Raw genomic sequence first — 27,577 nt, 5'->3', positions numbered from 1 at the left:
TTCGAACTTTCCAACCATTGCTCAAGCCAGTGATTTGAATTGATGGAAGTTTCACCTCGCAGGCTGTTAGAGTTTGCCTAGCTTTACTTTTATTGAACATTACTCATTTGTTGGAAATGGGCGGTATGTTAGATTGACATATATTGCCCATGTCCAGCTTTCTTGTTTACTTACATTGCTGTGCATTTCAATAGAATTTGTGGATATTAAGTTAAGAATTTCTTTGAGAATAATTTATGGTCACCCTTTTAACTTTAGGAATTGAGTCAGTAATGAACTATAGGGAGTAATTCAGGTGGGTGTTAATTGGTTGGCGTAGACATAGGCCAAATAGCCTATTTTTAATGCTGTGTGACTGACTTATTGGGTAAGGAATCTGTTTTATTTTCCTCATGGATATGTTAAAGGACAATTTGATAGACATTTGATGAACTTTACAGTTGCTAGCTTTGCTTTCAATTCTTTTAAAAGAAAAACTGACTTCAAATTCTGCAATTAATGCGTTGATTCATGTAGGATTACTCCCCTAGCAACATTTTAAAATTGTAAAGCTAGCTACTCATCATTCAAACTGGACTTCAGGTCTAACAGTAATGAGGCAAAACTAAAATCAGTTTACAACAGAGTACAGAAAATACACATTAAGCGGGAAGTAGTTAAAATAAAGATGTGAAAGTACATTTTGAGGGCAAGGGAAGGCATGCATTAGCTACTTTTGACAGCAGAGGAATGCACGCTAAGAGAATATGAAGGGTTTGAAGGAAAAGTCAAAATCAGGAATTGTGAAATAAAATTTTCAGGGAACATAAAATTGCAAAATATTTTCAGATAACAATAATTTAAGAAAGTGGATGACAATGAATCAAATGAATCAAAAGATAGATGACAATAGAGAAATATAATGTCATAATTTGAGGTTAAATGATGAGGTGAATTTAAGATGGAGAAGGTAGACATGTTAAATAATAAAATCATGCTCCAAATAAGTTTATGATGAAAATGTACAAGAGGCATTACTACACAGTAGCAAATGAACCAGAATTGGCAGATTAATATCACTGGCATATATCATGAAATTTGTTGTTATATGACAGCAATACATTGCAATACATAATAAAAACTGTAAATGACAGTAAGACATATTAAAAAAGTTAAGTTTAAATATGTAGTCCAGAAAGAGGAAAAAAAAGTAGTGAGGTGGCATTCATGAGTTCACTGTCCATTCAGAAATTTGATGGTAGAGGAGAAGTAGTAATTTCTAAATTGTTGAGTGTGTGTCTTCAGGCTCCTGTACCTCCTCCCTGATTGTAGCGATGAGAAGAGGGCTTGTCCTGAGTGATGGGGGTCCTTAATGATGGATGCTGGTAGTGCCCATGATGGAGCTGACTACCTTTTAAATTTTCTGCAGCTTATTTTGATCTTGTGCTGTTTCTCTCTCCCCTCGATGAGGACTGGTGTGTGTTCCTTCATCTTACCATTTCTGAAGTCCGTAATAAATTCCTTGGTCTTACTGATGATGAGTACAAGGTTGTTGCTGTGACACCACTCAACCAGCTGATCTATCTTGCTCCTGACTGCCTTCTTGTCACCATCTGAAATTCTGCCAACAATAGTTGTATCATTAAATTTATAGGAGGTATTTGAGCTGTGCCTAACCACGCAGTCACGGGTGGAGAGAGAGAGAGAGTAGAACAGTAGATATCGCTGAGTTGCAGCAGCATTATCAGCAAGGTGGAGATGTTATTTCTGATCTACACAGACTGAGGAGTCAAAAATCCCATTGCAGACAGAGGCCTGGACTTTGGAAATTTTTGATCAGAACGGTAGTGGAGAAAATCCAGGAATCTTGAGATGCAAAGGGACTTGGACATGTTAACTTGCAGGTTGAGTTGGTGGTGAGGAAGGCAAATGCAATGTTAGCATTCATTTCAAGAGGTCTAGAATACAAGAGCAGGGATGTGATGCTGAGGCTTTGTAAGGCACTGGCGAGTCCTCACCTTGAATTTTGTGAACCGTTTTGGGCCCCTCATCTTAGAAAAGATGTGCTGGCATTGAAGAGGGTCCAGAGGAGGTTCAGTAGGATGATTCCAGGAATGAAAGGGTTCTCATATGAGAAATGTTTGATGGCTCTGGGTCTGTACTCATTGGAATTCAGAAGGATGTGGTGGGGGGGGGGGGGGGGATCTCATTGAAACCTTTTGAATGTTGAAAGGCCTAGACAGAGTAGATGTGGAAAGGATGTTTCCCATGGTGGGAGAGTCTAGGACAAGAGGGCACAGCTTCAGGATAGCGGGGCGCCCTTTCAAAACAGATGCGGAGAAATTTATTTAGCCAAAGGTGGTGAATTTGTGGAATTTGTTGCCACATACAGCTGTGGAGGCCAGGTCGTTAGATGTATTCAAGGCAGAGATTGATGGGTTCTTTATTGGATGTGGCATCAAAGGTTACGGGGAGAAGGTCAGGAACTGAGGTTTAGGAGATAGAAGAAAAAGTCCAGGAGGTAGACTCTGCTCCCATGCCCAATGGTCTTAGGGTCTATTTCCATCAAACCTGCTCGCACAAGTTGCCACCGGAAGAAATGTAATACCTATATTTAGGGAGGGGGTGGAACAATTAAGAACTGGAGATTAGTTTGGTTATGCTTGGTAATTGGTAAAATAGTTTCATTCTTGCCTAAGGGGGAATGATAGAAACAAGGAGCATGAAGATGAATAGCTAGTGTTCAAAACAATTGTATAATTTGAACAACCTTATAGATTGTCTTGCTCCAGGAGTAAAGGGAGAGAATAGGTAGTGATAAGTAAATTCCATCCAGTGTTCTATATCTTTAAATGACCTTCATTAATATATTTTATAATATTCAAATTAATAAGGTCAGAGAGTGCAGAGGCAAGAGCCAAGTAGCAGACCTGGGATTGCTGGCTGTTATTAAAGTGTTATTCTTTCACAGTTGGAGAATGGGTCATAATGGTACCTCTACAGTTCAAAATTTATAATTTAAACTCTGGAATTAAAAAGAACTTCCAAATTCGCAGGTGATGCTAATTACTTATCACATCAGAGACGGAAGTGATTTATACTTAGCGGGTCAGGTTTTAAAATTGTGATTGTTTTTTGGTAAAGTGGATGGAGCGAAAATGTTACCACCTTGCAGAAGGCATAACAATAAGCCTTCAATATGAAGCAGTCCTATGTAACCACAAGGAAGATTCTGGCTTCAGTTCCTCAGATTCTTTCCATGTCATTTGTCATTACTAAGTCAGACATACAGTGCCTTCTAAGCTGATGCCAATGCATTGGATTGGGATTAATTCATGTATTCTATTAACTAATTCAGAATTTAAATCACCTGAACATTTATTCATATTTAGTAATTGTATATTTGCTTCCCTTTTGTTCAAGCTAACCTCTTGGACTATGACTTACCCCAAGCAACTTTTCAACTTAAAATTAATTAATCTGAACAGTTTGGGAATGCTTTTATGACTACAGGATCTTAGAAGATTGATCTTGTATATATGCTTGACAAATACCTGTTTTTAAATATCATTATATAAACATGCTAGTTCTGCTGAATCAGATGCCTTTCAAATTCCTGGAAATCGACCAGGTGTAATTCAAAGAAAACTGTACTAAAAAAATTGTACTTGTGTTGACTTTTAAGATCTTCATTTCTACCTCATTCCCCCATCAAATTTCTGAATGGCTCATGAACTCTAACACATTATTCCTTTTTCCTTTGCACTATTTTTAATTTGTTGTAGATTTTTTAAGCACTACACTTAGCTGCCACAAAACAACAAAATCCACATCATATATGACTTGATAATAAATCCGATTCTGATTTCCTTGCATGTGTTATCAGTTATGGAAGCATGCAAAGTAGAAATCGTGTATGCTGTTTGGTATTTTGGGCCTGCTTCAGTATTCAGAGCAATCATGGCTGATCCTCTCTCAAAACCACTTTACTGTTTTCCCAGACTCTTTGATGCATTTTGTATCTAGAAAGCTATCCGCTTTATATTCCGCAATTTAGCCTCCGTCACCTATGGCAGAGAATTCTACAAGTTCACCATCATCTGATTGAAGAAATTTTAATATGTTACTGTGTAGCCTGAAATTGTGACCACTTACTCTTGACAGCGCAACCAGAGAAATTATCTCTCTGCCAGTCCTGTTTCAATAAAATTCGGCTTATTCTTGTAACTCTAGTAAATAGAGGTCTAATTGTCCTAAACACTCACGCAACGGTCCTGCTATTGCAGGAGTCTCTTGAACCTCCACTGCAGTCCTATGATGCACCGATCCTTTTTTACTTGCAATGGGACTAAAGCTTCATTAATAAACCACATGTGGTTTCACCGAGGATCTGTGAAACCATAACAGTGCATCGTTGCTCCTATACTCAAAATCTCTTCCAGGAGGCCTTTATGTAGTATGTCACAACCACAAGAGATGCTGCAGATACTAGAAATATTGGGCAGAACACACGGAATGCTAGAGGAACTCAGCAAGCAGATATGGAGAGGAATAAACAATCTTGATGAAGGGTTTTGGCCTGAAACATTGACTGTATATTCCCTTCCATAGATATTGCCTTTTTTATGTCAGTGTTTAACAATGTATCACCATTTCAGTGATACTCTGCTCTTCAATTGTTTTCCAATGATAATTCCCATTTATCCACATTATACCAAATCTGGTATGTACAGTGGATTCCAGTTAATTGATCCATCAATTAATCAGTTGTTTATTTGGGACAACTCTTAAAGACCAAAAACAAGTTGAGAAAATAGTCAGGATTCCTTTTGTTTATTTGGGACACTACGCTGCTTAATTGGGGCAGGAGACTGTTAACAGACATTTTCTAACTAGCGTGCACATCATGTGGCTGTTGAACACTATACCATGCTTGGAGCGAACAGTTGATAGTGTTACTTGCATGTTTGTGTTCAAAAAAACAATATTTTTTATCACTGATAGTTGGCGAATAATAAACAGCAAGACAATTCAGAACTGTTTTGCTCATTGCAGTTTCAAGCAGTTTCAAGGCTTGGAGATGCCAGAAACAACTTCAACAAATTAGAAACTACGAGGATTTGAAGGGTTCGACAAGAATGTTATTATGAAAATGAAGATTTGGAGAATGCAATCGTCAAAAGCACTGTTTGAAGGCTGTCCACTATCTGCACGAGGTGTCTGCACTGATTTTGTTCATCTACAGTCAACTTAAAAAAAACCTGTCTCAGTGTACGCTGAATGAATTCCCCCATCAGTGACTGTTAAGAACTAATACATAGTTTTATAGTACTGTGGTAGTCTTCTAATTGACTCTGTATTTCATTTAATTGTGTAGTTTGCTACTCAGTTAAATGGTAGATTGTCTATTTTTTAATATACCTTTTTAAATATTTCCATGAAATTTCGGCTAATTGGGGCTGTGTAATGTACTAGTCCCAATGTGTCCCAAATAATGGGAATACTGTACTTGGCATTTTCCCACTAGTTATTTAAATTGCTTTGGAGTTAGTTTCCATTCTTCTTAAAATTTTCAATCTTATGTTTTCTGTTTCCTCAATTCATGTAACACTATGAAAAGTGGGGCCCAAATACTGATCTCTGCAGTATTCCTCTAATCACTATCTGTAGCTTTGGGTAAAGTCCTATTAATTTCTTTGGTTGTTTCTGATTTCCATTTTAATCCACTTGAGAAAATTCCATGTGCTTTAATGTTGTACCTTCTGGTTCTGTATTATTTTATACCTTGAGATATATTTGGTAACTAATGTTTTTTTTAAATAATTGAAGGTAAAAAAAGTTTTCAATCTTAAATCTAAACGGGCTAAATTTTAATTTCTGAATTGCTATAGAGTCATAGAACAAAATAGTTGGCCGAACACATCCAAGCTGACAAAGTTGCCTAACTGAACTAGTCCCATTGGTATGCATTTAGCCTTTATTGTTTTAAACTTTGCCTATTCATGTACCTATCCAAATGTCATAATAATGTTCACCTCCATTACTTCATCAGTTACCTTTCTCCATCTACACACCACTGTGGAAAACATTACTTATGAGATCCCTTTTAAATATTTCCCTGTTCACCTTTATCATATACCTTGAGTTCTGGATTCCCCTACCCTAGGGAAAAAATTGTGGCTATTCATCTTACATAGGAGGTCACCTCTTGGCCTCCTGTGTTCCAAGGAAAAAAACCAGAACTATCCAGATGGTCCTTGTCACTCAAAACCTCCAGTCCTAGTAACATCCTTGTTTTTTTAATCCTTTCTGGTTTACTGATCGAACCACAAGAATTGCACACAGTACTCCAAATGTAGCCTAACCAATATCTTATACAGCAACACGACATTCCAATTCCTGTACTCTGTGCCAAGCACTTTCTACTCCACCCTGTGTACCTATGACACTACTTTCAAGGCACTATGTTTTAAAAGACTCCCAGGGGCCTCTATGTTTATTATGCAAGATCTGCCCTAGATTGCCCTACCAAAATGCACTACCTGGTAATTATTTGAATTAAACACTATATGCTATCCCTTGGCCCAGGAATACAGTTGATTAAGATCCTGTTGTAATTCAATGTTCACTAGCTCACCAATTTTAATGTATTTTGCCAGCTTACTATTGCCACCTACATTCTCATCCAAATTACTAATATAAAAGATGAACAACAGTGTACCCAACACCAATCCCTGCAGCATAGTGCAGGTCATTAGCTTCCTCTACCATCACTCTGTTCCTATCATCAAGCCAATTGTGTATCCCTTTGGTTACATCTATGTGATCTAACCATTACAGTCAGCCTACCTTGTCAAAGACTTTGCTGAAGTCTACGTAAGTGATATCTACTATGTTGTCCTCTCTATTTGATCACCTTTTCAAAACAAAATCTCAATCAATCCCATGCATAAACAGGAGTAAAAATCCATATACTTGGATCTCTGGGTGCCAATAAGAAAGGATATCCATGTAAAAAATGGGAGACTGCAGATGCTGGAAATTAGAAGCAACACAAACTGCTGGGGAAACTCAGCAGGTTAGTCAGCATCAATGGTGGGAAATGAACAGTTTACGTTTTGGGCCAACATCCTTCAGTAGGACCTGATGAAGGGTCTCAGCCTTAACTGTTAACAAACAAAATGGAGAGATGGGGATCTGGAGATGCTGGAAATCCAAGCAATGCACACAATGCTGGAGGAACTCAGCAGGCCAGGCAGCATCTATGCAAAGAAGTATAGTTGACGTATTGGGCTGAGAATCTGCCGGAGGGTCTCGGCCTGAAATGTTGACTGTATTTTCTTTCATAGATGCTGAGGCCTGCTGAGTTCCTCCAGCATTTTGTGTGTGTTTCTAAGTGTTAACTGTTCTTTTTCCTCCATTGATGCTGCCCTCAGTATTTTGTGTGTAGCTAAGGGTATATATTTTGTTCAAACCAAAAAGATTGGGATTGATTTGGTTGTGCCAATGTTTTACAGGAGCTGGTATATGTCCTCCCCAGGTTACGGCAGGGTTCTGTTTCTGAGAGCTCTTGGTAACCCAAACAGTTCGCAAGTTGGAAATACGATTGTGAATCGAGTTCCCACACAGCCAAAGATGCCTGAAAAGGTGGGTTATCCCACAGTAATAGATACTCCAGAGAAGCATTTTAAATCTTGTTCTGTCATTTTTAATAATAAAAGCCAGTGTTAGAAAAGTTAATATCATGGATTAATAACATACTTGTATAGCATTTTACTGTAGATGAAGTTTTAAATATTATTGACATTTTAAGAAGACTGCTGTTGGCTTGGGCAGCGTGTCTCCCGATAGGATTTGCAAAGTTTGCTTTAATATGTTGACCAGCATGTATTCTTGAGTTTTGAAGTGGAAAAATTTCAACTATTATCAAGAGCAGTCACCTGCAAATCCATTCTTTCATTCCCTCAAACATTTATTTGTATATGAGTTATGAATTGCACATGAGTTGATGTTTGTAAGCTGTGGAGGTCTTGTGTCTTTTTAAGTAGTATATTCATAGAAGATTCTTGAGATTTATCAAGTAATTCATTATCCAGTGATTACTGGATAACAGAAATTATCCAGGAAATGGGTACCATGGGTACTACTTTTAGTTTGAGACATTCTGGAGTACGGAGTTCAATTCTGGTGCTGCTCTGTAAGGAGTCTCTGCATGCCCTCACTGTGGAATGCATGGGTTTTCCCCAGACGCTCCAGTTACCTCCTACAGTCCAAAGGTGTACTGTGTAGGTTAATTAGTTATTGTAAATTGTCCTATGATTAGGCTAAATCAGAGTTGTGGGGTTGCAGGGGTGGTGTGGCTCAAAGGACCAGAAGGGCCTACAGTACCTCCACTCTGTATCACTAAAAAAATAAATCATGACATGGGCAGGCATAATAAGAGGCTTTACTGAAACCTTTGGGACCTCACCTGGATTTTACATTAGTGGAATTACTGCTTGGTTTGCTGTCTGGTTGCAAATTAAAATTATAATTGTGAGGTTTAGAAGCACTTGCCTATTTGTGTACAGGATAAAACATTCCATGGTGCTTTTTGAAGAAGGCAATTGGCTGTTATATCTAGACCAGCATTTAAATTAAACTATTAAAATGCTTGCTTACCTCACTGATGTTGTAAGACACTGCCATGCAGATAATTGATATCAACGTGAGAAAGTCTTTACATGATTTCGTAGAGTTCTGGCCATTTAAGATTATCTTCCATATTTATATGTACATTTATATAATGAGGTTTCTTTGTATGTGCTTTTGCAACAGGAAATTATATTCTCTTCTCAGGGCTGTAAAATCATCAGAAAGCAAAATGCTGCAGTGGCTAGAAATTGGAAAGAAAATCAGTTATGAGCAACTCGCACAAAATGTTGGAAGGAACTCAGCAAGTCAGGCAGCATCCTTGGAGGGGAATAGGAAGTAGACACTTCAGGCTTGCTTCTGCCCTCTTCCTTTCTATAACTGGAAAAGAAGAGGGCAGAAGCAAGAATAAAAAGGTGGGGGGAGAAGGAGGAATACAAACTGTGAAAACAGGTGAGGGGGAAAGGTGTGTTTGTTTTGTGTGTGTGTGTGCTTATGTGTGTTTTTGTGTGTGCGTGGGTGGAGAGATGAAGTAAGAAGCTGGAAAATGATAAGTGGAAGAGGTAAAAGACAGAAGAATAAGGAATCTGAAAGGAGAGGATAGTAAACCATGGAAGAAAGGGAATGAGGAGAAGCACAAGGGAGGTGACTGGCAGGTGAGAAAAAGAGAAAGGCGAGTAGGAGAACCAGATTGAGGAATGAAAAAAGAGCGGGGGAGAGAGGAGAAATTACCGAAATTTAGGGAAACCAATGGAAATAATCAGGTTGTGGACTACCCAGATGGATTAAGAGGTGTTGCTCCTCCAAAATGAGTGTGGCTTCCTCCTGGAAGTAGAGGAGGCCATTGACCAACATGTGGGAATGGGACATTGAATTGAAATGGATGGCTATTAGGAAATCCAACCTTTTGTGGTTAGTAGAAAGGAGGAGCTCCTTGAAGCAATTCCCTAGTGTACATTAGGTCTCACTGATGTAGACAATGCACTGGGAGCATGAAATACTGTGACCTTTATAGAAAATCAGTAAATGTATCGAAGGTCAGACAGCTTCTGTAAAGAGAGTAAAACAGATAACCAATAAACTGTTATTGACAAAAACATTAACAGTTTTTCTCTCTCTACACTCCCTAATCTCCTGAGAATTTCCAGCATTTTCCTGATGGTCATCACTCTCAAGTCTCCTTATATAGAAGGGATTGAAATGAGTTCATGACTGTTTTGTTTGGCAGATGTAAAACATCCTGTGTCGTCGTTTCAGATAATGGCGAGGGAGCTATCCCCAGGGCCCTTATTTAATTACTGAATCAATATCACTAATAATAGATTGGTGATGGTCACATTTCTGTCTCTAGAAGCTATCTGTGAGAAAACTAATCAATGCCTACAATTCATGAAGTACTTCATAAAGTCCTTTGTAAGTTTTGAAAAGGGCATATAAATGCATGTTTTTTATTTTCATTAAGTTCTCTAATTCCCATTTTAGTTTCCTGTTTAAAACAATTACTAAAGTATAGAGCTCTTTGGTATCTTTTTTAATAAGGAAACTATTATTGATGCATTTTGTAATTAAGTGGAAATAAAATCCAAAAGTGATTGCAAATTCCTTACTTTTATGTGAAATTATCCAGAAAGATGGAATGTCAAGAAACATTAGTGTATTGTGTGGAAGAGCATATTTCAAGAGTATACATTTCATAAAAGTGAAATTATTTCTGAAATTTGTTCTGGCAGTTGAAAATATTTTAGACCACTTTTGCTACTTTAACTGTCCAGTTTTTTTTCCAGCCTTCATTTCTGAAATTTGTTTTGAATGTAATCATATTCAAACCAACGAAAGGCCATTAGTATCTGAATTCTCATGTGAGCTCATATGATTTTGTTCAGTTCTGATAATAAATGATAGCAAGGGAGCTGATTTTCATTTACCATAGTAGAAGTGACATCAATATATTCCATTTATGCTTTCTTAATTTCAGCTGTGAGTGCCAAATTCTGCTGATTTCGACTATCCATATTGTAGTAGCTTAATTTATAATGGCAGACTTCAACTGTGCATTAGTGCTGTGAAATGTAAAGATATTTAATGCGATAAAGAAAAAAAACATAAGGGGGGCCAAGTGCGTGCAGGAGGATGGTTGGGTGAGTTGAGTCATGGGTTGAACAAATGGAAGAGGATAGGACTGTCCATTAAAGAGTCTGATGCATTTGGTATTCAAAATGTCTGATCTGCTCGTGAGTTAAGTTTTAATGTTGCAATTAATGAATTTGAAAATAGTTGGCACATTTATAAAATGTTTTAGTTTTGAGGTCATGATCTTTGTCTATACTCCTTTCAATTGCACAAGTAACATATACCAAGACAAAGCTTTAAAAATTTGCTGCTGAAGAATATGGCTACTGATAGGCATGGAATAATAGGAAGATATCCTTTAAAATTAATTCATAAAGTTATTCTACATGGAACCAGGCCCTTCAACCCACCACGCCCATGCCAACCATAAACCACTTATTTATGTTCCTATTTTATACCCTTTCCATTTATAGGAGCAGAATTAGACCATTTGGCCCATCAAGTTTTCTCCGCCATTTCATTATGGCTGATCCAATTTTCCTCTCAGCCCCAATCTCCTTCCTTCCTTTTCATATCCCTTCATGCACTGACCAATCAAGAATCGTATCAACCTCTGCCTTGAATATACATAAAGACTTGCTCTTCATAGCTGCCAGTGGCAAAGAATTCCAGAGATTCACCACTCTCTGGCTAAAGAAATTATTTCTCATCTCTGTTCTAAAAGGACGCTGCTCTATTCTGAGGCTGTGTCCTCTGGTCTTAGATGCTCCCATTATCCCATTATAGGAAACAGCCTCTCCAAATCCACGCTAGCAAGGTCATTTGATCCCCTCTGCTCTTCAGATCTTCCCCCCCCCCCCCCCCATACATTAGGGACAATTTACAAGGGTCAATTAACCTACCAATAGGTATGCCTTTTGGACATGAGAGGAAATCTATGCAGCCAGAGGGAGAACATGCAATCTCCCTCAACACCAAGATTGAATCTGAGTATCTGGCTCTGTTAACTGAAACACTAAATCACCCAGTTGTTTTGGAGTTGCAATATGGAACTGTGTTCTTTTATATTAAGACAGGAGATCATCTGGCCTCAAGATCCTAGCTACTTTCTGATTTCAAGCAAGATTGTGATCCTGACAGAGTGAATGAAATTTGTCACATGGTTCTTGAATGAGGGCACAAGTTTTTGTGAACTGTTATTCCATCTGGCAATTAACTGTGGAAATACTTGTGAAGCAGGTATCAGAGTATGATTTGAATATAACACTCACAAATACATACATGATTTCTTAAAATATTCAGCAATAGGAGCATGGTAGCCTGTAATATCTGTCTGAATTGCAGAAGAAATGGCACATTTAGTGTTCACTTTGCTTTTATGAATTGTCATAAATTCCTAATGCAAAATGGTAATGCAAAACCATTAATTTTTTGATGGATGTAAACAACAACATTGCAGCTTGATTAAATTTCCCACTCGTACGACTCCCAAGATGTTTTCAGTCTGCACCATTCAACATGTTCCTTCTCTCCTATTCTATTCTATTTAAAAGAAAAAGATGTTTTCACCATCTGGACCGAATACTATTCTATAGATATGTTCCGTCATCGATACTTCTAGCAAACATTAACCATCGCTTTCTTTATATATATATATGCTTGCTCTGACAAATTATAGAAAATATCAGTAGAACTCAGTGTGTGAAAAGAGAAAACACTTAATATTTCAGGTCAGGGACTGTTCCTCAAATCTTGGGGAGAAGTAGAAGGGTTATATTTTTCAAAATAGAGCTTAGGAGAGGAGTGAGGTATACTTGCTCAGACATTTTAATTCTGAACCAAAAGGACTTCTGGCTCAGCGTTTCTTGGAACATCCCAGTAAGTAGTGTAAGCTCTTGAGTACATAACCTCAAGCCCTGTTGTTTTTATTCTGAATTTATTTCAAAATTTCTTCAAAAACAGTGAAATCTAATTTTCATACAGTGGATTGTGTGAGTTATGGATGTAATCTGCTGCTGACTTCATTTTTCAAGAACTTTCCAAGTTTCCTTTCAATTATTAGATTGCATTGATAATTGGGACTCTGTATATGAAGTTCACCATTCAGGTCAGCCTAGAGAAGTGGATTGGATTCTCACTTTAGCAATACTAGAAGAATGCAGCAGGTCAGTCAGTATCTATGGAGGGAAATGGACATTCAGCATTTTGGGTTGAGACCCTTCATCTGGACTAAAAGCAAGAGGAGAGATAGGCAGCATATAAATGTGAAGGACAGGAGTGGAGCAAGAGCTGCAGGTAGATCTTGTGAGAAGGGGTGATAAGGGAGAGTGGGGATAGTGCCAGAAGCTGGGAGGTAATGGACGGAGGCAACAAAGGGATGGAATCAGATTTGAGAGAAAGGTGGCATATGGAATGCAGAAGGGAATGGAGAGGGCACAGGGGAGGAAAAATGGATGAGAAGACCGGTGGAAGGAACGTATGGGAGATATGAAGATGGAGACTGTGCAGGAGGGTAGAGAGACATGGCAATAGGGGCAGATAGATGAGAAGGAGAGACAAGACAGAAGGGAGAGTAGTTATTGAAAGTTGGAGAATTCCATATTAATGCAGCCAGATAGTAATCTAACCCCAAGCACAATATGACATGCTGTTGCTGAAGTTTGCATTTTGCCTCATCTTGGCAGTTGAAGAGACTGAGGACAGATGTTGTTGTGGGAATAGGAAGGAGAATTAATATGGTTGGCTAATAAGAAATCCCGATAGATGGGGAAGGTGTTTGGCGAAGTGTTTGCAAGTCTGTATCCGGTGTTATCAATGCAGGGGAGACCACAACAATCTGCCTATCACCTACCAGCTCCTGCTCCACCCCTCTCCTCTTTTTATACTGGCTGTGTCCCCTCTGTCTTTCAGTTAGATGAGGGGTCTGGACCGGAATCATCAATTGTCCAATTCCCTCCATAGATGCTGCATGACCTGCTGAGTTCTGTTGTGACTGTGATCGAAGTCACTGGAGAGACACTGAAGCTGGTGATATAGAAGGTCTTTATTCAGCACAAGAAGCAGGCAGCATTCTGGAGACTTTCTCGGTAGAGGCTCACAAACGCAAAGGTACATCATATTTTTATACCCGTAAAATCAATGATAACAGTAGGTGATTCAATACAATTTCAATAGTTACAATGATATGGCTCCTTTGAAATACGTAGTGGAAGCAGTTTGTAATTGATAAGATACCTCTGAAGGTCCAAATGCATTTGGGGGAAACAAACTAAAAATTCTAAAACCTTTTGATGACAGAAAGCCAGACACCCAAAATCAATGTTGTCAGGGCTGTTTGATATAGTAAGTACACAAAAACTATTGATTGCCTATACCTTTGACCATGTTTGATATGCTAATTGACAACATCTGTCCAGTCTCCCAGCTTGTACTGAAGTCGTAATGGTGCAGATAACTTAACCATATTGCCTAGTTTAATGCAAGCCAATTAACCCAACCCCGTTGTCTTAACAATTTACTCTTGCATATGCCATCTCTTAGACAGTGGAATAGCCTGTGTTTTAACTTCAATTTACTGCTTGCAATTTACAAAAAAATGAAGGCTAATTACAAACTTCCTGGACTTGTTTACATTTACTAAAGGAACTGAAACCTGGTTCTTGTTTCAATTAATATCTGCTATATTCACATAACTTCAGATTACTCCCCACCATACCTTCCTCTTAGCTCCAGGACAGGAATCTATCCCAGGAGGGCCAAAGTTTAAAGAGGATCTGATTAAGTGAGGCATCAAAAATGCCCTTCACTTCAAATCCCTTCCCCAATTCCCCTATGTGTACTTACATCTACACTACCTAACATCCCTAATTGGCTACCTATAAGACAGTGCAGAGATAGCAATAAAAAGTTCCAAAAGTTTGCAACCAGTCTTTTTGATTGATCTACAGGAGGGTTTTGGGTGGTCTCTATTCAAATAGCTGCAAAGACCTTGTCCTGGTGGTACCCTCTCCCAACTATTCTTTCAGTCACTGGCCCAACATTTGTGTGTTCACACCCCATTCAACTGGGATGGCTACCTTCCAGCATTGTGATTTTCTTCCCCCTGGTCTGCCTTGCCACTGAGGTGTGGAACTTGATGTCTCTGGCTTTTCTCAGATCCCTTTCCATCTATTTTCCCCAGTATTTTTCTATTCTGATCTGCACAACTAATCACCAACATCCAAGGGCCAGCCTTCATTACAAAGAAAAGTTACCGTTGTACTTTAAACTTCATTCTCAATTCACTGACATGCTCTCCGTCTATCTCTTTTATCTGGGGATGTACTTCCATAAGATATAGGAGCAGAATTAGGCCATTTGACCCAACGAGTCTGCTTTGCCATTTCATCCTGACTGATCCAATTTTGGCCCCAATCTTCTGCCTTCTTCCTGTATGCCTTCATGCCCTGACCAATCAATAATCTTATCGACCTCTGCCCTAAATATACATACGGACTTGGCCTCCACAGCTGCAGTGGCAGTGAAATCCAGAGATTCACTACTCTCTGGCTGAAGAAATTTCTCCTCATCTCCATTCTAAAAGGACACTCCTCTATTCTGACGTTGTGTTTTCTGGACTTAGATTCTCTCACCTAACATCCTCTCCACGTCCACTGTATCAAAGCCTTTCAGCATTTGATAGGTTTCAATGAGGTTACCTCTCATTCTTATTTCCAGTGAATACAGGTCAGAGCTATCAAACGCTCTATATGTGACAAACCGTTCAAACCAGGAATTATTTTCTCAAACCTTTGAACCCACTCCAGTTTCAGCACATCCTTTCTAATATAAGGAGCCCAAAACTGCTCACAATACTCCAAGTGAGGCCTCAACATTACATCCTTTTATATTCTAGTCCTCTTGAAATTCCTCACCACAGACTTGACCTGCAAATTACACATAAGGGAATCCTGCACAAGCATTCCAAGTCCCTTTGCACATCACTTTTTTGTATGTTCTCTCCATTTAGAAAATGGTCTACCTTTTTGTTTCTTCTACCAAAGTGCATTTCCTGACACTATATTCCATCTGCCACTTATTTACCCATTCTTCTAATCTGTCTAAGTCCTCTGTAGCCTCTCTACATCCTCAAGGCTACCTGCCCCTCCACCTATCTTCGTATTGTCTACAAACTTTGCAATATAGCCATCAATTTCATCATCCAAATCATTAACATATAACATTAAAAGAATTGATCCCAACACAGACCCCTGTGGAACACCAACCAGAAGAGGCTCCCTTTATTCCCACTCTGCCTCCTGCCAGTCAGCCACTATATTATCCATGCTAGAATCTTCCATGTAATACCTATGGGCTCGTAGCTTGTAAAGCAACCTTGTATGGCACCTTGTCAAACACTTTCTGAAAAGCTAAGTACACAAAATCAACTGATTTCTCCTTTGCCCAGCCTGCCCTTCCACCGTGTTTCATGCCTGCCCATGTGCCCAGCCCACATTTGAGACCACATTTTATGTGTAATTAATGCATAAAACTAGGTAACTGCAAAGGGTACACAAATTTTTTTCTTGCAACTGTACATCTCAAAGAGGAAGAAATATTTTAAAGGCAGTATGACACAATCATAAATAAACGAGAAGTCAAAGCCACCATGAAAGCCAAAGAGAGTGCATATAATAGAGGAAAAAATAGTGGGAAGTTAAAGGATTGGGAAGCTTTCAAATACTAACAGAAGGCAACTAAAAAGTCAATAAGAAGGTTAAGATGGAATACGAAAGTAAGCTAGTCAGTAATATTAATGAGGATACCAAAAGTTTCTTGAGATATTGAAGGTATAAAAGAGAAGTGAGAGTGTGTATCGGACTGCTGGAAAATGATGCTGCAGAGGTAGTAATGGGGGTCAAGGCAATGGTGGATCTTTGTCTAAGATGACCTCTCTTCCCTGGAGATATTTTACCATAAAGATGGAAATAAATTTTCTCCAATGCTGGATGTTTGAGGGATTGTCAGAATTTGCACTAGACAAGTTCAGCACTCTCCAATGATGTGAGGGAATTGGAATAACATCCTTGCTTGTTCAGACTTTAGATAATTTTTGTGTCCCTTGTTTAGGAGCCCAATCAAGAACTTGTGCTGGCATGATGGCATTTTGATTTGCAAATGATAAGTAACTAGGGTATCTTCTCCGTAAACCTAATGAACCAGCTGAAAAATCTGTGCTGACTGACTGCTGGTGTGCAGAGCTGCCTTTCAATCTTGATAATTATGCGTGTTTACATCTTGATGAGATGAAGTGATAAGCCACAGGATCAGTTGTTTCTTCAGCTTTTGACCAGTGTTACAGAGAAACTGCAAAAAAATCACTGAAATAGTTTCATGTTATTATTTCAGTTTGTTCAGTAAAATACACCATATCTTTGCATCTAAGGCAACTAAACCATTGATACCATAATGGTTATATGCTTCCATCTAGGGTATTGAGCATCTCAACACAATTGAGATCTATTAGATTTAACCACAGGCACAGCCCTGCCACTCTATACGTTGTTGGTATCCAGTTCAAAGGAGCTTTGTAGCTGGAATACCAGCTATAATTTGAGGGTAATGCTCCAAATTGTTCCAATCAGGCTAGTGTGACCAAGATCTGCAAAATGATGTATAGTTTAAACCTGGTCCATTACTCTTGGTGCAGCACAAGGACATGTATAGAAAAGGACCAGTGTTGTACCTTAAAGGCTCAGTTTTTTTTAGGATACAGTTGTTCTATAATTAACTGGCCCTTTTGCATGTTCATTGTTCATGCTTTACAGTTCATTTACATTTGCAAGGTTCTTTTGAGTTAGCATAAGAATGTGGTTCTTCATGTTTCTATGCTCAGTCTCTCTCTGGATGCATGTTACATCTTCTTTCTTCCTCTTTGGCTGTGTCTTTTTCTCTGCTTTTGCTCTCTGCACTGACACACCTTCATCAATCATTCTTTTTCATTAAAATATCTCTTATCACAGCTCCTACATGTTGTATCCATGAAACACTTCGGGGAATGTTGCTATGTTGGACACAACCAAAGTGCAAGTTTTTTTTCTTGCTCTTCAGTTTGAATGTTCTCATCACAGTACATAACAATGTATGATTCTAGGAGGTTATTGAAAATTTAAATATAGTGTTCCCCCATGTACAAGTAATAGAAATTCACTCTTACAGAATTCACAAATCACTATTGAAAAAATCGAGATATGAAGTTGAATTTATGTATATAAAAAAAATATACAGAGAACTGAGCAAACACGAGGAAATCTGCAGATGCTGGAAATTCAAACAACACACTCAAAATGCTGGTGGACCCCGAGTCCTGATGAAGTGTCTCAGCCCGAAACGTCGACAGTGCTTCTCCTTATAGATGCTGCCTGGCCTGCTGTGTTCCACCAGCAATTTGTGTGTTTTGTTATACAGAGAACTGAACTAGTTTACCAAAGACAATGATTGCAGGCTGCTGCCGCACAGTGGAATGCCACTTAGGAGATTCATTTGGAAGTTGACCATCTTTTTTATTGATAAATGTAGAATAATACACTGTCAAACAGTGCAACATCTATTTTGAGTTAATTAAAACCACATTCCATCTTCATTATAGTACATCAAATCACAATTCCCTTGTTTAGTTCGTGCACCTAAAGGGATGTGACTTTCGAGAAAAACTTCCCATAGGAACTTATCCTACTTGTAACACGCAATTCAAAGGGAACAAAAAGAGTTTGCATTATGGAAAGTTGCAATATGAATTGTTTTCTAGGAATGCAATCTCACCATAATGGAAGGGTACACTGTTCTGGCAATATCTGGCAATTTTGTGGACTCTTGTTACCATTAAGTGGAACAGAATTGGAGAGTGAAACATTATATGGCAAACTTCATATGTTTTATCAAAAGAGAAATGTGATCCATTAAAGCATAAGATTTATGCAATGTTGGACAGCTGCTCATGGACTCATCCAACAGATGACCATGATGAGGAAATGGAAGACACTTGAACTTATCCCATCATTGTTTTTATTATAGTTTGGACATTTTCATCTGATTAGCAAATTATTCATCCTAACTCTTAGCACCTCAACTTATCTCAACTTATTCAGTCTTGCAGCTTCTTTAAAATTTTAAATTTTTACCACTACAAAGTTTTGTGCTATTTTTATCTCTGAAATATATTTTTCTTTCTCATTGACAGTGACTCAATTTTCCTTATTAATTAAATTTGCTTCTTCACTGAATAGATTGGCGCTGCTGCCCTCCTTGTACATTTCCCTCTGCATACACAAATAAGGCAACCTGGAGGAATTGTGCTCACCTGCTGCATCCCTCATCGTCTTACAATATTTCTTTTTAATTTTTCCCAGGAGAAAGTCTCACAACTGACTTTAACCAGCTGCAAGCCTACAACATAAATGTAGTTCTCACTTACACATTGACTGGCTGTTTTGCACTTTATAGAATATATTTATACTGTATAATTAATTTTTCTCTCTGTGGTGGTGAGGGAGGGCGAACTAATTCAGGGCTCTTCCGTCAATCTAGGAGCATGTAAATTATGGAGTTGCTCCATTATTGACTGTTCTGAGCAGACAGAGTTTAGTCTAGGGGAGCGTCAGCCAGAGAGCTGAAGCTGTTGAAGGGATTGATGTGCACCTTGAATAATGTGAAATCCATGTGGTGTTTGGGAACTTCATTTTTCTTTCCCATCCCACTATTTACATTGTGTAAGAAAACCTTATTCAGACAAAAAAAAGTTAATATAATGGTTTAAAGTTGTATAACTTATGAAATCTCTGCATTGATAATCTCCAACATCAGTTTCAAAATGCACCATGAATGATTTAAATAAGGTAAAATATTCAGTCTGCTAGTCAGCAACAATCCAGAAAACAAATAAAACTTGGCCATAAGAGGCAAGTTCATTCCATTTTATTCCATTTTAATTTTTATCGTGTTATGAATGCACATTGTGTGGCAAGTCGCAAACATGCTACTTTTTATTAATAGAAGTAACTGCAAATAATGGTTATAAAAGTGAATTGATCTTTGTTTCCCCTTTTTTTTGAAAGTCTGATTGTTCTCCTTTGTATCTTCTTTCACTTAAACCAAGCTGAAATTAAAAAATGTGACTTAGTCTCCTTCCATGTTAGTCATAAAGTCGTAAATATATCACTTTTTTATATAATCATTAATTTTTGGTTGCACTTTGGATTTTAAATTCTTGAAAGCAGCTTTTCATACATCTTGTGCCAATTATTGCACTTGGTTTCTTTGGAAAGAATATATTTTAAAAATCCCTCCTTTAATGATTAACCAGATGGAACATATTTCCTTTAGCTTTTTGATTGAATGACAAATTGATAATGCAAGCATTTTGCAAAATTTAACATGAACCTGGCCTTGTTTTGAAATTAATTTTATCAGATTTTCCTTTAACATAAAAGAAAAAAATTGTATTCTTGTGTGTCATAAATCTGTTTTTAAAGTACTTTTTCAGCTGTTTATACTTTTCAAATTGTGGTAACAGTTACTGTACTTTCTTTTTTAGATGAATCTGCGCTCTATATTCACAGAGGAACAGCAACGAGTATTGCAACGTTATTATGACAGTGGAATGACAAATCAGAGTAAAAATTGCTTTGGATTAATAATACAGTGCGCTCGTGAAACAGGTTTAGATTTTAATGTAGTCAGGGTAAGTAGAATAAAATTTTCCCACAATAATATTGAAATAAAAGCTGTAGATGCTAAACAAAATGGAAATACATGCAACATGCTAGAAATAGTCAGCAGTCTGACAGCATCTGTGGAGAAAGAAACAGTTTAAATTCTGATGAAGGTTCATTGACCTGTACTGTTAATTCTGTTTTTCTCCCTGCACATAGGGTGTCTGATCTATTGAGAATTTCCAGCTGAATTGATACCTTCTGTGTAAAATAACTTTTGCATAGTAGGGGAATTAAGGGTTATGGAGAAAAAGCAGGTAGGTGGAGATGAGTCCATGGTCAGATCAGTCAGTATCTTATTGAATGGTGGAGCAGGCTCAACAGGCCAGATGGCCTACTCCTCCTATTTTGTGTGTTCTTATGAATAGTACCCATTGTGTAATTGCAAGATGATTATTATAAACAAGATCAATATAAATAATAAGTCAAGTTTTGTAAGTACTAAAATATTTATTAAGCTTAACAGATTTGTCAGTGTCACAGAGTCACAGAACGCTTCCAGGTCACAGAAAGCTTCTTATGCACCTCTTTCAACCTCATCTACAGGATTTAGTGATCAACTATCTGGCCTAATCTACACTGGGCAGAGCATATGTAGGCAACTTTTGTGGGTATCTGCACTTGTCTACAATGACCTCCTAACCTCTGATGGCAAGATTTCAGTTCCCCTTCCCATTCTCATACTGATCTGTCTTTGGCCTTCTCCACAGACAGGGTGAGGCCAAACGCAAAACTAGAAGGATGACATGTCATATTCCACCCAGGTAGTCTACAGCCCAATAGTGTAAACATTGAATTTTTCAATTTCAGGTACTGTACATTCCTTGTCCTTCATTCTCTCCATCCACAATGGCCATTCTGACTTCCTGATTGCAGTTCATTTCAATTCCTCTTCCCATTCCCATGCTGACCACTTCACTGCCAAGGTGAGGCTGAACGCAAAATTAGAACGACAACAAATTCCAGCTGCGTATTCTACAATCCAATAGTGTAAACACTGAATTTTTCAGTTTCAGGGAATCTGCATTTCTTGTGCTCCATTCTTTCCCCTTCTGATCTAAAAGAGTTTCTATCAGATCTCCACCCCGCCCCCCCATCACCAAGTTTCATTCCCCACCCTAATATTTTCTCCCACCTAATTCCACTTACCTATCGCCCACACACTGAATCAAGAGGAAGTAAGATTTGAAAAAAGCAAGTGGAGTCATTTTGGGACATACTACATGCCAAAGCTTGCTAGGAGCTGTTGGGTTGTGCGTAGCAGGAACAAGATTTTTTTGGGGGGGAGGGGGAGTTAGTGGGTTCAGTCAGGACATTCTACGTGCCACAGATCATGGGGTAATTAGGCACCTTACAAGGTCTAGTTTTAAAAAAAATTAGATTTAAGAGGAGTGGCCATTGTGTGAGTGGGCCAGTGTAAGAATGGGGAGTTATGAGACAAAGCCTCAAAGGGCTCCGGAGCCAAAAGGCAGAGGCTCTGGTTAGATTTTGGGTAATTTTCTTTCAGAGTTAGAGTGCACAGTCAGAGCAGTGGTAATGTCAGGCAGGAGGAGGGAATGCTCCTCTTGTGTCATGTGGGAAGACAGGGAGACCTCCAGTGTCCCTGACAACTACAACAGCAAGCAGTGCATCCAGCTGCAGCTTCTTACAGACTGTGTTAAGGACTTGGAGTTGGATGAGCTCCGGATCATTCAGGAGGCTGAGTGTTGATTGAAAAGACATACAGGGAGGTAGTTACACCCAAGGTAGAGGACACAGTGAACTGGGCGACCACCAGGAGGGGGAAAAGGGATTGACAGCCAGTACAGTTCTGTGGCTATTATCCTCAATAACAGATATACTACTTTGGATATTGATGAGTAGATGACTAGCAAAGGAGAGCCATAGTCGTCAGGTCTCTGGTATTGAGTCTGGCTCTGGCTCAGAAGGGAAGGGGGAGGAGAGGAGAGGTGAACTGTAGTGATAGGGGATTCAATGGTTAGGGGAGCAGACAGGAGGTTCTGTGGACAGAACAAGATTCCCATTTGGTATATTGCCTCCCAGGTGCCATGGTCAAGAACATCTCAGATCAAATCCATAGTATTCTTAGTGGGAGGGTGAGCAGCCAAAGATCATGGTCCACCTTGGTACCAATAATAAGGTAAGAAGGATGATGAAGTACTACAAAGTGAATTCAGGGAGCTGGGTACGAAGTTAAAGGGCAGGACCTCCAGAATTGCTACCGTGCCACGAGTGACGCCAGGCATAGGAATATAATACAGTTTAATATGTGGCTAAAGAGATGGTGCAGGAGGGAGGGCTTTACATTTTTTGATCATGGACTCCTTTCCAAAGAAGATGAGACCTGTACGGATGGGAAGGTTTGCTAGTGGTGCACTGGGAGGTTTAAACTAGACTTTGCAAGGGGCTGGGAACCAGAGTGCCAGGGCAGATGGTTAGAGTGGTGGTGAGAATAGATACTGTTAGGCCTACATAGAAAGACAGGAGTCAAAAGGTTGAGCACAGCAGCAATAACATTCTGAATTTGTCTATTTTAATGAAAAGAGTATTGTAAGGAAGACCGATAGGCTTAGAGCATGGATCAGCATGTTGAGTTATGACATGGTAGCCATTAGTGAGACTTGGTTGCAGGAGGGATAGGGCTGACAGCTCAGTGTTCTGGGATTCTGTTGTTTTAGACATCATAGAGCAGGATGGATTAAAGGGGGAGGGGTGGCATTACCAGTCAGGGAAAATGTCTCGACAGTGCTCAGACAGGACAGACTGGAGAGCTCTTCTACTGAGGCTATAGGGGTGGAACTCGTCATCGTCGTGGCTATCCCTCGAGGTCGAGGATGATGGTCTTCGTTCCGTTTCCACAGAGCGAAGACACCTGGGTGTGTATTTGTTTAATGTGTACTTGATGTTGCACTCCTAGAAGGACACAATACTTCACAAATCAACCAACTGATTCAAATGGCGTGAAAATCACAATGATTGGAGCTGATGGATTTGTTGCAGCCTTCATCTGCCTTCACAGCCATTGAGTTCGAAGTAACTTCGTCCACCTGTTCCACCATTGAGGTCTTGGTTGGATTGTTCTTTGTTAGGGACCTCACCCTTGACCTTACCACCATTGGTGACCTTACCAGGAGCATAGCTCCAGACAGCATCACTCTTGGGATCTCAGGACCACATAAGCTTCACCACCACGACAAGGTGACAATCAATGGAGAAGATGGGTGGAACTAAGAAAGTGATGACCACGTTTATGGGATTATTATAGACCACCTAATAGTCAACAAGATTTAGAAGAGCACATTTGTAGAGACATTGCAGACAGTTGCAAGAAACATACAGGTGATAGGTGATTTTTAACTTTCCATATATTGGCTGGGGCTTCCATACTGTAAAAGGGCTGAATGGGATAGAGCTTGTCAAATCTGTTCAAGAAAGTTTAGTTCAAAGTTTATTATCAAAGAACATGTATGTTACCATATGCTACCCTGAGATTATTTTTCTTATGGGCATTCACAGTAAATAGAAAGAAACACAATAGAATTAATGCAAAACTGCACATGACAGAGACGGACAAATAACCAATGTGCTCAAGACAACAAACTGCAAATACAAAATGAAAAGGGAAGAAAAATAAAAAAGCAGTAAATATTGAGAACACAAGTTGTAGAGTCCTTAAAAGTGAGGCTGTAGGTTGTGGAATCGGTTCGGTGTTGGGGTGATTGAACATCTCTCTGCTGGTTCTAGAGTCCGATGGTTAAGGTGTAATAACTGTTCTGTACCTGGTGGTGAGAGACTTGAGGCTCCTGTACTTCCGTTTAGATGGCAGCAGCAAGAACAGAGCATGGCCTAGAATTTGGGGATCCTTGATGATTGATGCTGTTTTTCTGCAACAGCGCTACTTGTAAATGTGCTCAATGGTGGGGAGGGCTTTACCTGTGATGGACTGAACTGTATCTTTCCCATTCAAGGGCATTGATGATTCCATACCAAGCCGTGATGCAGCCAGTCAGTTTGGACTCCACTGTGCATCTACAAAGGTTTACCAAAGTTTTAGATGACATGTGAATTTGCACAGACCTCTAAGGAAGTAGATGTGCTGTCAGGCTTTCTTTGTAATGAGAGTTACATGCTAGATCCAGGACAGATCTTCTGAAATGACAATGCTGAAGAATTTAAAGTTGCTGACCCTTCCACCTCTGATCCCCTGATGAGGACTGCCTCGTGGACCGCTGGTTTCCTCCACCTATAGTCAATAATCAGTTCTTCAGTTTTGCTGATATTGAGTAAGAGGCGGTTGTTGTGGCACCATTAAGCCAGATTCTCATTCTCCCTCCTTTTTGCTAATTTGTCACCACATTTATTTTGCTGCACAACAATGGTGTCATCAGCAAATGTAAGTATGGCATAGGAGCTGTGCTTGGCTCACAGTCATAGGTATAAAGCGAGTATAGCAAGGGGCTAAAGACACAGTTTTATGGTACAACAGTGTTGATGGTGATTGTAGAGGAGATGTTGTTGCCAATCAGAAATGACTGGGGTCTACAAGCGAGGAAATTGAGGATTTAGTTGCACAAGGTAGTATTGAGGCCCAGGTCTTGAAGTTCATTGATTAGTTTTGAGGGGATGATAGTATTGAATGCAGAGCTGTAAACAGTGAAGAGCACCCTGATGTATGCATCTTCACTGCCCAGATGGTCCAGAGCTTAATCAATGTATTGAAGTCCCAACTAAAGAGTACAATTCTGGATTTCCTATTAAGGAATGGGACATGGCAAGTGACAGAAGTGTGTGTAGGGAAACACTTTGGATTTGGTGATCATAATTCCATTTCAAGACAGTTATGGAGAAGGATAGTTCTGGTCCTTTGGTTGAGGTTCTAAATTGGAGAAAGGTGAATTTGATGGTGTCAGACTTTTTCTGGTACCAATGTGGATTAGGACAGATTGTACTCAAAGTTTCATTTGAGGACCTCCCACTTACCAAGCATACCTTTGCCAGGAAACAGCCTTACTTTTTATTCTGACAAAAACAAAACTCTAACAGGTTTAGGAAACCTTGGTTTTCGAGAGATAATGAGGCCCTCGTTAAGAAGAAGGAGGAGGTGCATAGTAGATATAGGCATGAGGTGCTTCAAAAGTATAAGAAATGTAAAAGAACAATTAAGTAAATCAAGAGGGCTAAAAGAATGCATGACATTGCTGTGGCAGAAAAGGTGAAGGTGAATCCAAAGGGCTTATACAGATACACACAGTGGCCACTTTATTTTGTACCTTCTCTACCTGATAAAATGACAACTCACTGTATGTTTGTGGTCTTCTGCTGCTGTAGCCCATTCACTTCAAAGTTCAACATGTATATTCAGAAATGCCCTTCATCACACAATTGTTGTGAAAGGTAGTTAATTTCAGTTACTTTTGCCTTCCTGTCAGCTTTAACCAGTCTAACCATTCTCCTCTGACTTCTCTTGTTAACCAAGATGTTTTAGCCCACAGAACTGCCACTCCTGGGATGTTTTTGGGTTTTTTTTGTACCATTTGCTGTAAACTCTAGAATCTGTTGTACTTGAAAATCCCAGGAGATCAGCAGTTTCTGGGATACACAAACCGCCCGTTTGGCACCAACAGTCATTCCACAGCTGACATCACTTGTATCACAGTTCTTCCCCATTCTGATGTAAAAAAAAATTGGCCAAGCCTATAGTATATTTTACAGAATTGCAGTCCAAAAGATCTACCGTATTTAAGAACCAGTGATCATCAAAGAACACTAGCTCCCAAGCCATCAGAGAAGTTAGAACTTTTCTGAGTACAACACTGCCTCAATTAGGTACCTGTCTATAGGTTTCACAGGTTCAAACTTCAAAAATTGGCTGCAGCTTAATAAAATGAAATGAGGAGCTCTCTTCACCTAATTTCAACACGCCTGACCTTGCCGATAAGATAGAAAGCAAAATTGCAACCCAAAGTTGGAGTTTGGAGCAATTACCACTTATTTATGAGAAAAATTTGTGAGCGTTCCCCGACCCAAAAAATAACCTACAAAATCATGCCATATAACACATAAAACCTAAAATAACAGTAACATATAGTAAAAGCAGGAATGATATAAATACACAGCTATATAAAGTAGAAATATTTTTCTGCAATCATTATAGTACTATCTCATGTAGCGTATAATCTCACTACGTAGCGGAAGCAGTCTCACTGGAAGCACGCTCTCCAGTAACCTTTAAGCTATGAAGCTGCCAAATCATACCAAATAACACATAAAAATACACAGCCAATATAAAGTAGAAATAATGTAGGTACAGTGTAGTTTCACTTAAAAGAATCGGGAAGACAGCGAGCACACTGATGGTGGTGTTTTAGGCTGAGTCATCGGAGGTTGGGGTGGTCAGCAATTTTTTCCAATAAATTGCGGTTTCATCTCAGTTAAACACTTGCTTATACGAATAACCACCTTCTGTAATTATTTTCTTCAGTTCTGCTGGGAACTTTTCGGCAGCTTCAGTGTCAGCTGAAGCACTCTGTCCAGTAAACTTTAAGCTATGAAGCTGCCCTCGCCTCAGAAACCGATCAAACCACCCATGACTACCTTTACTGGGGAATCCCGATCAGCTGAGTAGGTGACTGAGGAATGACAAATAGAGTTTAACTTAGAGTTGAAGTGTGAGAAGTTACATTATGTAAGGTCATTTCCAAGTAAGTCTTTCACAAGCAGGACCCCGGTGAGTGTTGTACAACAGAAGGACCTTGGAGCTCATTGCATAGGTTCCCTGAAAGTGGCATCGCTGGTAGATAGGGTGACAAAAGTTTAGCAACCCTTCATCAGTCAAGGGACTGAGTATAGGAGTTGAAGGTCATGATGCAATTACAAGATGCTCTGAAACTGCACTTGGAACACTTCGGTCTTGGTCACCTTGCTATAGGAAAGATGTTATTAAACTGGAAAAAGTGCAGAAAAGGTTTATAAGGATGTTGGTAGAATTTGAGGGACAACTTGAGTTATAGGGAGCAGTTGACCAGGCCAGGACTTTATTCCTTGGAGTAGAGGTGACTTTAAAGAGGCATATAAAGTCATGAGGGACAGAGACAGGGTGAATGCAGTTAGTCTTTACCCCACTGTTGGGGAAACCGGAAACTGGGGGC

The 27,577-nt window shown here is 39.2% G+C and overlaps 1 protein-coding gene across 8 annotated transcripts in view; it reads left to right on the top strand.

Annotated features, from left to right (window-relative positions):
• Positions 1 to 27,577, top strand: part of hdx (highly divergent homeobox) — a 153,643-nt gene that overhangs the window by 25,812 nt on the left and 100,254 nt on the right. For 3 of the 8 annotated variants that reach the window (XM_073058596.1, XM_073058589.1, XM_073058590.1), the window contains exons 2-3: positions 7,497 to 7,626; positions 20,252 to 20,398. In XM_073058596.1, the coding sequence (XP_072914697.1) occupies positions 7,507 to 7,626; positions 20,252 to 20,398 (267 nt within the window). In that variant the 5' untranslated portion in view covers positions 7,497 to 7,506. Of the gene's footprint in view, positions 1 to 5,034; positions 5,196 to 7,496; positions 7,627 to 13,641; positions 13,789 to 20,251; positions 20,399 to 27,577 lie in introns of those variants that run through there. The other 5 variants (XM_073058593.1, XM_073058594.1, XM_073058591.1 and 2 more) reach the window with 4 other exon arrangements.

Source organism: Hemitrygon akajei, chromosome 10 (genome assembly GCF_048418815.1).
Source record: "Hemitrygon akajei chromosome 10, sHemAka1.3, whole genome shotgun sequence".
In the NCBI taxonomy this organism is placed as follows: domain Eukaryota; kingdom Metazoa; phylum Chordata; class Chondrichthyes; order Myliobatiformes; family Dasyatidae; genus Hemitrygon; species Hemitrygon akajei.
The sequence above is the reverse complement of the archived record's forward strand: the minus strand, read 5'-3'. Positions and strand labels throughout refer to the sequence as shown.